The sequence below is a fragment of the Suricata suricatta genome, chromosome 1, assembly GCF_006229205.1.
Source record: "Suricata suricatta isolate VVHF042 chromosome 1, meerkat_22Aug2017_6uvM2_HiC, whole genome shotgun sequence".
In the NCBI taxonomy this organism is placed as follows: Eukaryota; Metazoa; Chordata; class Mammalia; order Carnivora; family Herpestidae; genus Suricata; species Suricata suricatta.
Genome location: NC_043700.1, coordinates 143,596,960 through 143,609,505, shown reverse-complemented (window position 1 = coordinate 143,609,505; position 12,546 = coordinate 143,596,960). Strand labels below are relative to the sequence as shown.

At 32.4% G+C, this 12,546-nt stretch overlaps 1 protein-coding gene across 1 annotated transcript in view; it reads right to left on the bottom strand.

The window, feature by feature from the left end:
• Positions 1 to 12,546, bottom strand: part of EPHA5 (EPH receptor A5) — a 302,370-nt gene that overhangs the window by 37,463 nt on the left and 252,361 nt on the right. Inside the window, exons 10-12 of the mRNA XM_029945331.1 lie at positions 5,194 to 5,261; positions 3,326 to 3,451; positions 2,393 to 2,578 (exon numbers count right to left, since the gene is read on the bottom strand). Of these exons, the coding sequence (XP_029801191.1) occupies positions 2,393 to 2,578; positions 3,326 to 3,451; positions 5,194 to 5,261 (380 nt within the window). The remainder of the gene's footprint in view (positions 1 to 2,392; positions 2,579 to 3,325; positions 3,452 to 5,193; positions 5,262 to 12,546) is intronic.

Here is a 12,546-nt window from a genome sequence, read left to right as displayed (position 1 = left end):
GTGATTATGAGGGTGTAAATTTCAGAGGAAGAAGCAATGTAGGCAGGTCAAAATATCAAGCATGTTAAAATGGGCTAAAAGACAAGGAGTTCAGGACACAGGAATAGATATAATGGGAAAGTGATAACTGTATATTTTTTAGTACCTTGCCATGCCTGTAAAAAGCTTTACATGTATTAATTCATGCCCCTTGTCCCACATCACTAAGAACTATTCTTATCTGATGTCATCGATGAGAAACCATGGTTCTGAGTGTTTAACTAACTTGCGCAAAGTCACATAATTTATGGCAGAACCAAAATTATAATATATGGATAGATCAATAGTCTATGTTTTTGACCATTATGCAATACTGCCTTCCATAGTAATACGAGCAACCTGGTAACGTTCCAAACATTGCATCTAAACTCATTACAGATGTAGACTTGCGTCTAAGAGCTTCCTATTTTCCATGGGTAATAAAAAGTCATGGTTAGAGTTTATTTGAGGAAGTTAAATGTGGCAGCCATAGTAAGGATGAGATGAAGACGTGACATATACTCAATATTTGCCTTCTATTATTATCATTACTATAATTAATAACTATTTTATATTAGATAGTAACATTACTGCATAGGAAATATAGTAATCACTTACTATTATAATTCTTGAACCTATAGTATCTGGCAACGCATGGTATCACTGATATTTTTTAAAGTCCTTCTCTTCAGATAAAATGTAATCATGTTCAAATTTGGATTTCATTTCATTGTACTGGTGACCAGTTTTTTTTACACAATATTCTTACTTCAAATATTTCTGCTTATTCATACAGGGTATAATTTTTGTAAAATAGTTTAATTTTTTACATTACTAAAAAAATGTTGTTCCCTACCTTTCTCTTATCCCTCTCTCTCCTCTCACCTTTCTATAGGAATTTATTTGTTCTGATAAGCATTAGGATGCCCTTCTTGCTCCAGTCATACCCTCTTTGGGTTACTGTCAAGGGGACAATAACATATGGGCATGGAATCAAATGGAAGAAGAAACATATCTAAATTCTGAAGAAACTCACATGTTTTCAGGTCATTTTTTTCCCCTATACTACATTCCTCTGTGAGAATTTTTACAAGAAATGTGTGTTTCTTTTAAGAAATGGGAGAAAATAATCTCCTAGCAATATAAGCTGGTTCAAAAGTTCAGCCAATCAACACAACAATTTTACCGTGGTCCGTTTTAGGACTTTTAAAGGGCTTTTACATTTTCACGTGTGACCTATTGTGAATATATCGTGATTTGGGAATTAACTCATTATTTACCAGGTAAATATTTTGCCTGGTTTCTTTTGTCTGTATTGCGAAAAAGTTGTATATTGTTTCTGCTTTATTTTCCATATTTAAAAATTAAATAAGTGGATATGCAATCCACTTATGTCAATAAGTGACGTAAGTGGATACCCAACCAAATGCAATTACTTAGTAGATTCACAGCATTTATTGAGTATATTGTTGCTATGCATATTTGGCACATATAATGTAAAACTTGATTAATAACAACTGGAAGGGGAACAAATGATTGAAAATAAATCTAAAGAATATTCCCTGCTAAAATTTTTTAATGATTTAGAAAGTGATAAGTGGGTATGAGGGTCAAAGGAAAGAACGAGAACACATAGAAATGGCAAATAAAAAGGATTTAAATCGCTGTATCACCCAAAAATACTTTAATGGATGGCTGAAAAACGTAACTTGAACTCTTTACACTGAGAAGCTCACCACATAACCATATTTATAAGACATAAATACACATTTAAAAGAGATGTGAAACTCTGGATATTTTTGAGTAAAAATTAGATTTTCTTTAAGAAAATAATTAATCTCAAGGAACTTTTCCAGTTGTCTGTGGCTGACTGCTGTTTTCCCTAAAACTATTAAAATATCTCAATGAAAAAAATGAATAAAAGAAGTACATTTGTTTAAAGAACATCTTAAAAGGTGGCGGGCCACCTATGGCTCTAGTAATCCTATTAAATGTTAAACTTCAACGCCTCAAACAAAACATTGAAGTTAACATTTTATTGGGATAAAAAGTTAAAGAACCAGAAGAAAAAAAAGGTTGATACATTTATGGCTTCTTTAATCTGGATACATTTTCTCTGGCAGTGAATTCATAGTAAATAAGTTAACATATATGTTTTGAAAAACTAAATAGAAATTCAGGTTCATTGAAGATCAGCTTTGACAAGACTCTACTAAAATACAGGATAATTAGTATTAATACCATTGAAATTTTTAATAACATTACTGTTGCTAGTTTTCTTTTTATCCTGAAATTAATAATAACTTAATAGCAGAAACCCAGATGTTCATAACACACACACACACACACACACACAATTTGCTACTGTACTTACTTTTGGTCACAACACCTTCTAAGTGGATGATGTTGGGATGATCAAACTGCCCCATGATACTTGCTTCACCCAGGAAATCTCGGCGTTGCTTTTCTGTATAGCCTACTTTGAGGGTTTTGATCGCCACAGGTAATTCTCTTTTTCCTGGAAGTTTCAAACGTCCACTACAAACTTCACCAAATTCACCTGGTGAGAAAGACAGAAAAAAAAAAAAAAAACACAACATACACACAAACTCATTTCAAATCCTTACTGTATAAATACACTAAAGCCCTCTTAGAATATTCAGGTAGAGGCAAAACAAAATTTAAAGGGGAGTCCAACTTTGTTACCAGAGTTAAGAAGTTATGATTTGGGGAAAAATCATCTACAGGTGATCATTAAACACTCTTGGGGTTATTAGCTTCATCCATCTCACCTACAAAAACCTTAATAAAAACATTAGAAAGAAATTAAATCCAACTGATTGAAAATCATTTCCATCTTCCTTCTCTGTTTACACTACCAGTGTTTTAATTACTGAGAAGAGAAAAGAAGAAAAGTTTATGGTAGGACAAAAAGGGATCAATTTCAAGGAAGAGATGATTTATAAATAGAGTATTTGAGAGGTCAAATTATGTTAACAGTTTCAGGCATTACAGATTATACATGGAATGTAAAAAACAGTGGTTGATAAAACACTATACATTTCATAATGTATATGAACATGTATAAAATACATATTTTGCTGCTTTATTTATTTATCTATTAATTTAATAAATCAAACTTCTTTTGGTTTCAATATGAGCATTAAAATGTGATCAGTTACATACCACTTTGAAAGCAAGTCAATTACAAAAGATTAAAAACATTCTCTATTAGATCAGGACATTGACATATTACATTCTATTATATAAACACAACTTAAAAGCCCAAGTTAAACAACTGTTGTACCTGCTCCAATAACTCTTTCAATGGTGATGCATGAGGCTTCTATCTCTTTGGCAAATTCATGGACAGCTTGATTGGGATCCTCATAGGTGTGTGGATCAATATAAGTTCTTACTCCTGGCAGTTTAACTGGAAATAGAAATGTGCATTAAAATATAAGTGCATGTGATTGATGGATAAAATCATAAGCATTACTAACATACACCTCTGGCTTAAATTCCTAATTCCTTGAAATGGCCACACTGCAAGGACAGCCCCTCTCCTGACTTACAGGAGTCATTCATACAGCTGTGTCATTTACATAACTTTAGAAATCTGGATTGTTGGCCTCTGCAAGAAATGCATATATGATAAGATATTTGATTTTTAAAATTTTCTTTTAATGTTTTTATTTATTTTTGAGACAGAGAGAGACAGCGTGAGTAGAGGAGGGTCAGAGAGAGAGGAACACACAGAATCAAAGACAGACTCCAGGCTCTGAGCTAGCTGTCAGCACAGAGCCTGACACAGGGCTCAAACCCACGAACCGTGAGATTATGACCTGAGCCAAAGTTGGACACTTAACCGACTGAGCCACCAGGCGCCCCATGACAACATATTTGAAAAGACACATCTTTCACCAGTAACATACAGAGAGTCAGTGTCTGGGGCAAACTAAGATAATTTTGTTTACTAAACTTGGCAATGAAATGCTGGTGGGTTATTTGTTGTTTTATTATTCTGTTTCACTTAAAATGCCATCACAGATGGTTAGTTTTGGTTTTAAAAAAATAATTGAAAATAATTTTTCTGGAGCTTTGGTCCAGTAAGACTGACATAGAACTAAAAAAAAGCTCTATCTCTGTTACTACATGGCTTTATACAAGACTCTAATGTTATGTGAGCCTCAGTTTCATCAAATTTAAAGACTACCAATGTCAGAGGGTCTTTCTTTTCCTTTAAGGATAAATACCATTCATTAAGATGGGAACTATGAAAATAGATTTAATGTTTTGCAGCATGAATTATGGCTTTAACGGTTTTGATTTTTATGGTCACAGGGGAGTGACAAAAACAAAAGAAATTCTTGTAATTTACTTAACAAATCAACTAATACTGTATCATTTATTAAAAATACACATTTTAGGGGCACTTGGGTGGCTCAAGCGGTTAAGAGTCTGACTTCAGCTCAGGTCATAATCTCACTGTTTGTGGGTTTGAGCCTCTCGTCAGGCTCTGTGCTGACAGCTGTCTTCAGATTCTGTGTCTCCCTCTCTCTCTGCCCCTGCGCTGCTCATGCTGTATGTGTCTCTCTCAAAAACAAATAAAAACATTTAAAAAAATTTAAATGCACATAATTAAAGTGCCACTAATTAGAACTCACTTAGGCTTCTTTTTAAAGCTTGTTATAAAAATGTGGTTTTCAGTGTTTTTAAAAAGGATAGTTTTTTTCAAATCTTTGTATGAAAGTTATTGCTACTGGATCTGCTCAGGGAAATTCTTGTTACAATGCTGGAAGAAGAAAAAACAATACTGAGAAATTTTATTCATTTAAGCTGATGGTGTTATTGAACCATAGATTTCTACTGACTGTGTTGTAGAAATTAGAATTGATGTGGAAACTTGGTTTGAAATAAAACAGCTTTTTAGATTGATTGAAAATATTTTTTAAATAATGATAATGGAGGTCTGCTTTAAAATAATCTAATAAACCATCCCGTTGTCTATGATCAACCAGCAGTGTCCCCAAGCCCATATGTAGCAGAACACTTAACATTGTCTTAAACAAAATATTTTGGTCAGTTATTATATCTCCTTGTCTGAAAATAAACAAAAATAACAATAAAATCTCCTCTATTTTGTTTTCTTTTGATTTTTCACAATTTGCTTACTGTGCCCATTATGAAAATGCATCTTTTCCTCTTCTGGATCTTGCTTTGCTTTGCTGTAACCACACCGCCTGGAACAGAGTAAGCTACAATTAGCCACATCTCCAAGTGTTGAATAACGTGAAGCCCAGAAGCATGAAACACAACTAAAACGAGTGCAAGCCTAACTGATTTTCACACTGTAAGCATGTAAAAACACCAATCCTTCTTTTGGATGAATCATACTTCCCGAACCGGTGCTCTCCTTCTTGCCCAGATTTCACTGAGAAGTCTGAAGCCATCCAAACCCAGTTAAAACAAGCAAGCAAAGAAACAGACCAAAAAACCCCCTAAAATCTCTTCTCTTCTCCATACATCACACATCAGACATATTTCACTCTTTTTCTTTCTTACATTTTTTTTTGTCACCCCTGTAGACTTTTTACAGAATAAATTGCCCAGAACAGTTTCTATTGAATCAGTATCTTACTCTATCATTTATTTTCTCTTGTTTTGGAGTTCTGAAGTTTTTAGTTGCTCTTCTCCCCTCAATCCACTTAGATAACTACCAAGTTTACTGTAACCTACAACCTTTCTCAGTTCAGCCCACTCCCCAAATTTTATTCTCTCCTGTTTCACTCAACTACTTACTAATTTACAGTCCTTGCAACTTGCTTTTGTTACTGAAAAAAAAATCTGTCCATGGAGGTTCATTAATGACATAGTCACCTCATGACTTTATTTTATTTTTTAATATTCATGATGGACTGAAATTTCTAATACTCCTTTTGCAATGCTTCATACTTCTCTCTTCTCCCATTAATCCATTCATTTCCATTCATTTAATTAATACTTCTATTCTGATTCAATACTTTTGAGAGCTATACTCTTGTCCCTCATAGATTTATTTTATAGGCATATTCCATTGGCATACAAACTCAATAGATCTGAAAAACTAATCAGTATAATTCTCTTTACTTTCAATCTTGATCCATTGCCTTCTTTTCCTGTTAATAACACTGGCAAAGTCTTGGCGCTTTTAAGAACAAAGCCTTATTCCCCTGTACTTCACAAAAAATTAGTTGCCAAATCTCAAGCATTGTATAACATAAAAGTCTTAGAATTCATCTCTTCTTTTTCATTAGTTCTACTGCTTCTTCAATTAAGGCTTTGTTATTTTTCATTTGGATTGCTTTAAGTGCCTCTGAACTGATGCCCCTGCATTCTGTAACTGTAACTAAACTCTACAAGACATAGCTGTAGCCAAATGACCGTAAATAAGGGACCTTTCTATTTTGTTAATTGACTCCTGCAAAATCTTCAATAAAATAATAAGATGTAGATAATAATAATAAGACTAAATATAGTCCTCATGCATATTCCCTACACTGTCTCTGTTATCTTCAAGTATACTAACTATCTTCAGGTTTTCAAGGTATTTTCCCATGCTTCCGCAATGTGTAGATGCTGGTTCCTACACCTAGGCTATTCTTCCTAACAATTTTCAGTTATCAAAGTCTAGTTCAATTTTTGCCTCCTTCATGCATTTTTTGCTGATACCCTAACATAAGGCCCTCTTTCCCCTTGTGAACCCAATAGCTTTCTGTACCCCTCTCACATTGTGATTTCCATTTCAATGCAACATATTCATTTCAGTGTGTTTTCTTGGTCTCTCACTCCTTGTCAGTTTCTTGAATGACAGCAACTACCATTTATCTATACATTTCTGTAGTGACCCAGTTCCTGTCTCAGAGTTGGCACCAAAAATATTTGTCATGTTGATGAATGAATGAATGAATGAATGATAATTTGATTATGTCTACACAATGACAAGTGTCTGAAGAAGAAATATGCTGATGAATGCTAAGTTGATGTGGTACATGATTAACCATAAAACATTAAAACAACTGATTAAAATGAAAATATTTAAATTATTTTTAGTGAAATTCTAAGGAAGTAAATTTACCCTTCATAAGCTCTCATCACAAATTGAGTTTATTAAAAACAAAATTTCCATTTATTTCTGCATAAAAATTACAGCCAAAATGGCATACTGACAATATTTTCATTATAACATTGGTTGAAAACTACTATGAGGTGTAAATGAAGTGTCCAATCAACACATACAAATGAAGGCTGTTCCTTATTTACATATTCTGTGATATCTTAAATATGTCTCTATTTCGATGTAAAAATGAAACCTATTTCATTCTATGTAATTTCCTGGTATATAATTACATATACATTCCTAGTATATAATTACATACATTTACAAAGTAGATAACACACCCCATCTTTGTGTCATTTTTGAAAGAAAAATACAATTATCTTGGAACTGTAGAGAACTGTTAGAGAACTGGCAATTTATTAATAACATACAGCTAGTGAAAACTGAGGGACTTTGAAGTAATATACTTCATAGATATGCTGCTTTTAGGTGAGGAAAAATATACAATGGGGATCTGGTGGCTTTTCAAATTTTATTCATAACACTTAGCTGCATTAGTTATCCAAGAGTCCTTTAGACATCTTGAATCAACTCACTGCAGTGAAATGGAGAGGAAAAAACCCAAATACATAAAATCATACTAAATTTACATTTGGTCTGACATTTAAGTTATTTTATTGCATTGTTCATAATTTTTCTATTCTGTCAATCTTTAATTCATGTGTCTCTAGAGAGAAGTTATTATTACTTTTTAAAATCGATGGTCTAAGTAAAACTGTGTAAAGTCATCCTGAGATTGATGTTATTTAAACAATACTGACAAAAGAAAACCTTGTTAGAAGAATTCTAAGGAGACCTGAAAAGTATACAAGTCCTTGCAGTTTACTTCGGAAAACAAACATCCCATCTACTTTATACTCTCCTACCTTCAAAAGAAAAAAAAAGTTTTTCAAACCTGTATCTTCAAATAGTCTTTATCATTAAATAAGGCTCATGGATTTTTAAATTGCATGCAAATTCCTCATATGAAAATGGAAATAAAACTTTGGATCTCCTCTGAAAAGGGATCTGGGAATACCTTGGTGAGGACTGGTTAACATTTTAATACCTAGGGTGAGAGTCAGGAGGGCAATAGAAAGGAGTTAGTTTTGACGATGGGCATCTCTGGAGCTCTATAACATATACGGCTGCACGTCACATTAACATATAAAATTAAGTTCTGGAACCCCCAAAGCATCATTAAAACAAGCCTCAACAAGATACAGCAAGTAAAAGTGCAGCTGGCAGAGACCGGCACCGAGCAGGGGTTCAGCCTCACCAACAAAGCATTGCAGGATGCCTGTTCGTCAGTATCATCGTCTGTACCTGCTCCAGATGCATGATTTTAACCTATCAGACAAACAGCCAACAACTATGCCATTCTGTACATAAATTATGCCTCCTACCTTCTGGAACCGATTTTTTTCTGAATGGAAAAGAAACAGTTTCTTCATTTTGCTCCATATCACAATTTTAATGAGCTTTGATATCACTGTACTAAAAATATCTTTAGTGTTTGTAATTAGAGGAACCATCTTCTAGTCATTTATACTTATTATCTCCTAGAAAATAATATTGTCTTATTGTTTAGTAGTAGAAGTGGGCACGAGAAATCATCTTACATGTAGGCGTAATTCATATTCATTAATTAATATTTATTAAAAAGTCCTAGTTAATAGGTAAATATAACAATGGCTTTATAGGTTATTTAGGAATAAGTCTATTTTCTCCCATACTTAGCTTAAAAATTTGGGTAACATGTGCTTGATGATGTTAACTCTGATCTTAAAAAGTTGGCCCCAACCATAACATCTAAATTTGGATATATAAAATTTCCATAATATATGAAAGAGTAAGCAATAATCTTTATGTATGTATGGATGTGCCAATGAGTAATTTAGTTCTTGGATGTAAATTAAGAATTTGATAATAAATTAAAGGTATGAATGTCAAGCCCTCTAGAGTACCAAGCAATGCACAGAGTCAATAATATACTAAATGACACCCTTATGGCAAATGAGGAAAGATGAGTGAATGCAATAGCCAAAGGAGATTGTAAATCCTTGCTAAACTATAGCTTCCATAGAATCAGCATTTTCTATTGCTTTCACCTACAGATAAACACCGAAAAATCCTTTTTTCCCCCCACTGAATTCTAAATTAGTGGGAAAGGGCTTCAAGGATGGGAGATGAAATAGTTCTGCATTTTGATTTCCTTAAAACAGTGAGCATATGGAGTCCCTAGCTCAGAAATGGAAACTCTTATGTTGTTCCTCTATTTTCCAGATCAATTAAGAAATGCCTTATCTATATTTTAAAGAAAAAAATATTCAAATGGCAAAAAATTGCAGCATACATAGAGCCAATATGTTTTGCTTATGGAAAATAAAATCTCCTTGTAATTTAAATCTCTTTAAAAACCACATTTATCCATATATGCATGCTCTCTTATTCTTACATAATGACCTCAACCACCATGTAATGTGTTTTAAGACTTTTATTGCTGGAATCTTAAAAAGCATAAGTTACACATTTTGAGAAAATGGTTTGACTTGTTCACTTCAGGATTTTCTCCAAATGAACAAAAGTAGTTTTAGTAAAAGCTCAGCTACTTCAGCTTCATAAAATAAAGAGGCATATGAATGAACATGTTTATTAATATATCTAATAAATACTGGAAATAAATTAGGTTTTGTTTCATGGGACAACATTTTCAATAAGAATGTGAATTGAAAATGTAGAGAAACGAGACTTTGGATATTTAGGCTGTATTGCTTGCGGGATCTTGACTTTCATTCATATAGTTCTCATTGGTATATTAGAGTATGTGATTTTTTAGTTCCTTAAAGATAGATTTTAGTGATACAAACAATGCGAGTGATCCACTGAAAATTCTCACACATACTTTTCAACAGACATGTACTCATGTTAAAAATCACACTTCCCTTGGGATATGGGAATGGGGTGATTATATCACACAAAATAAGGACCTAGATTGCAAGGTCCCCATCTCACATTCTATCAGGATACTAAACACTTGATTAAAAGCAGTGTGAGACACTAACTTATTTCTTATTTTATGCCTTACATACCATTTTTAATTTAAATATCTTAAAAGACAAAGAAAAAAAGTACATTTGCAGTAACACCTTCCAAAATAGTATAGTACCTAAGAATTTGTAAATCTTTCATTAACAATCTCTTCACATCATTTGAGAATTAGCAATAGGACAATGGCCAATTTGAAATACTTCAAAAAACTCAAAGATGAAATACAGACTTTTCAATATTGAGTTGAACTTAGTTGATTTAAAATTTTGATATAAAAACACATTTCAAAAAGTATGACATGTGAAATTGTCTCCCTGTTCAATAAATTTTGTTCTAATGTGACAGTAGGCAGTATCCTATTAATTTTTAAACTATTTCATGTATACCACCATTGAATTTCTCAATTAGAGTAGGTCCACTTAGTATGTCCTATCGTCTGCGATTCCACAGGAAATATAGAAAGGGATTTTGGAGCAGTTCAGAGCTATATTTTACATAACAAGCCTTCAAATAGAATTGGATATAGGCTATAGATATTGTAGGCGAGCCTCGCATCATCTGCTATGAGCACTTTAAATGAGGGTCCTAATTAGACGGCATAATTTTATTTTCTCTTTCCTAAATCTATAAAATGAAATAGTAGAGTACTTCCACATACCTCCTGGCAGAAATGTTGTAAAGATGGACGCTATAATCTCTGTTGCATGTATGTGAAAATAAAAATTTGCTTACTTCAAATTTTAAGAAACTTTCGCTTAATAGAGAAAAAGAACAATAGTTGATTGAACATAAAGACAGTATGTCATTTGTGTAATGTAATTTGTGATCTTTTTGGTCAGAGAAATTTGTTTTGGTTTTGGTTTTGGTCTTAATCTCTGCATTATGAGAGAAGCTAAAGTTTTCCTATCATATCTCTGAATAATAACATTTAAAAAATCTCTCTTAAAAATGACACTCATTTCCCCCCCAAAAAAATACAAGATAGGTATAAAACTCCATTCTCGTTGTCATTGTATACTTCATAAAAAGGAGTAAGTGGTATAAAAGCACTTGAAAAGCATGAAAACTAATGAATGAAGAATATAGTCTGACATATGTTTGAATTTAAGAAGCACAAGAAAAAGCTACTTTGGGACCATGGGATCTTTCAGATGGCCTTCCAAAAAATACTATGCTATAAACATATTTTGTTTTTGTAAACATAAACACAAATGTATATTGAGGGAAAATGATAATATTATTTTAGAAATTATACACATTAATATCATACTTGCATTAAAAACAATCAACACTAGATATTTGTAAAACTAGATATTTTTTGAGAAGTAAAATAATAATTAGAATCTCAAACAAGTTGTGATGGCCTAAAGTCAAAGATCACTGATAAAAAATACCTCTACTAAAATTTAGGCCATCTTGAACATGATATAACTAAAATTTAGGCATCTAGGTTCACTTAGAAATATTACAAAAATACCTTCTAACATTGGGTAGATTTAAGTCAATGAAGAAAGAATATTTGAAATATTAACATTATTATATATCTGTACAGATTTCATAACAAGTGGGTAACTAGAATGATGAAAAGTAATTTGAGATCAAAGATGGCAACAGTGAATTACCAATATCGACTTATAAATGACACATCATGTATTTGAAAAATAATGGATCCTGGTTTTCTCATGGAAGATATAACAGAGCAAAGCTCAGAACTCTGGAGCATTGAGGAAGTTTTAATAAAGTTGAACTGTAGACCCAAAGACCTAAATCAATGGTTTTAAAATTATGCTTTTCTGACCTTGAGATTTCCACAAAGTATATCAAGGCACTTTTATAAACTAGTAAGTTTACTGTGGGCAATTTTAACACATATGTGTTGCATTATATTAATGTCAAAACCAACCACACGAGTGGCCTTTCCAAAAATGAAAAACACTGATATTTCAAAAATCCCAAAATGTCTAACAATCTTTGCTCTGTAATTGTAAATATGTCTGTTCACAAAGGATGATGATAGAATCTTCCTTTGAAAATGTTTATATGGTAATTGACTTATACTGATATGATTATATATATGAAATTAGGTGATAAGATTTCCGGTCAAGATTTTTCAGTATTTTACTGACTGGTAGGAAAATTTTTCTTCTCAGCCTTTAATTTCCATTATAAAAGGTTGTTTCTCCTCAATGCTTTAATCAAAACAAATAATATCTTTATATGAAACCTCTTAGTGACTTGAAATTTCATTATAAAATGGATTTTCAGAAAGCTGTTTAACAATAAAAACATTTTAAGCTTCCATTCTTTCCCAGTAGTAAATTGGACAACTATTTTAGTCT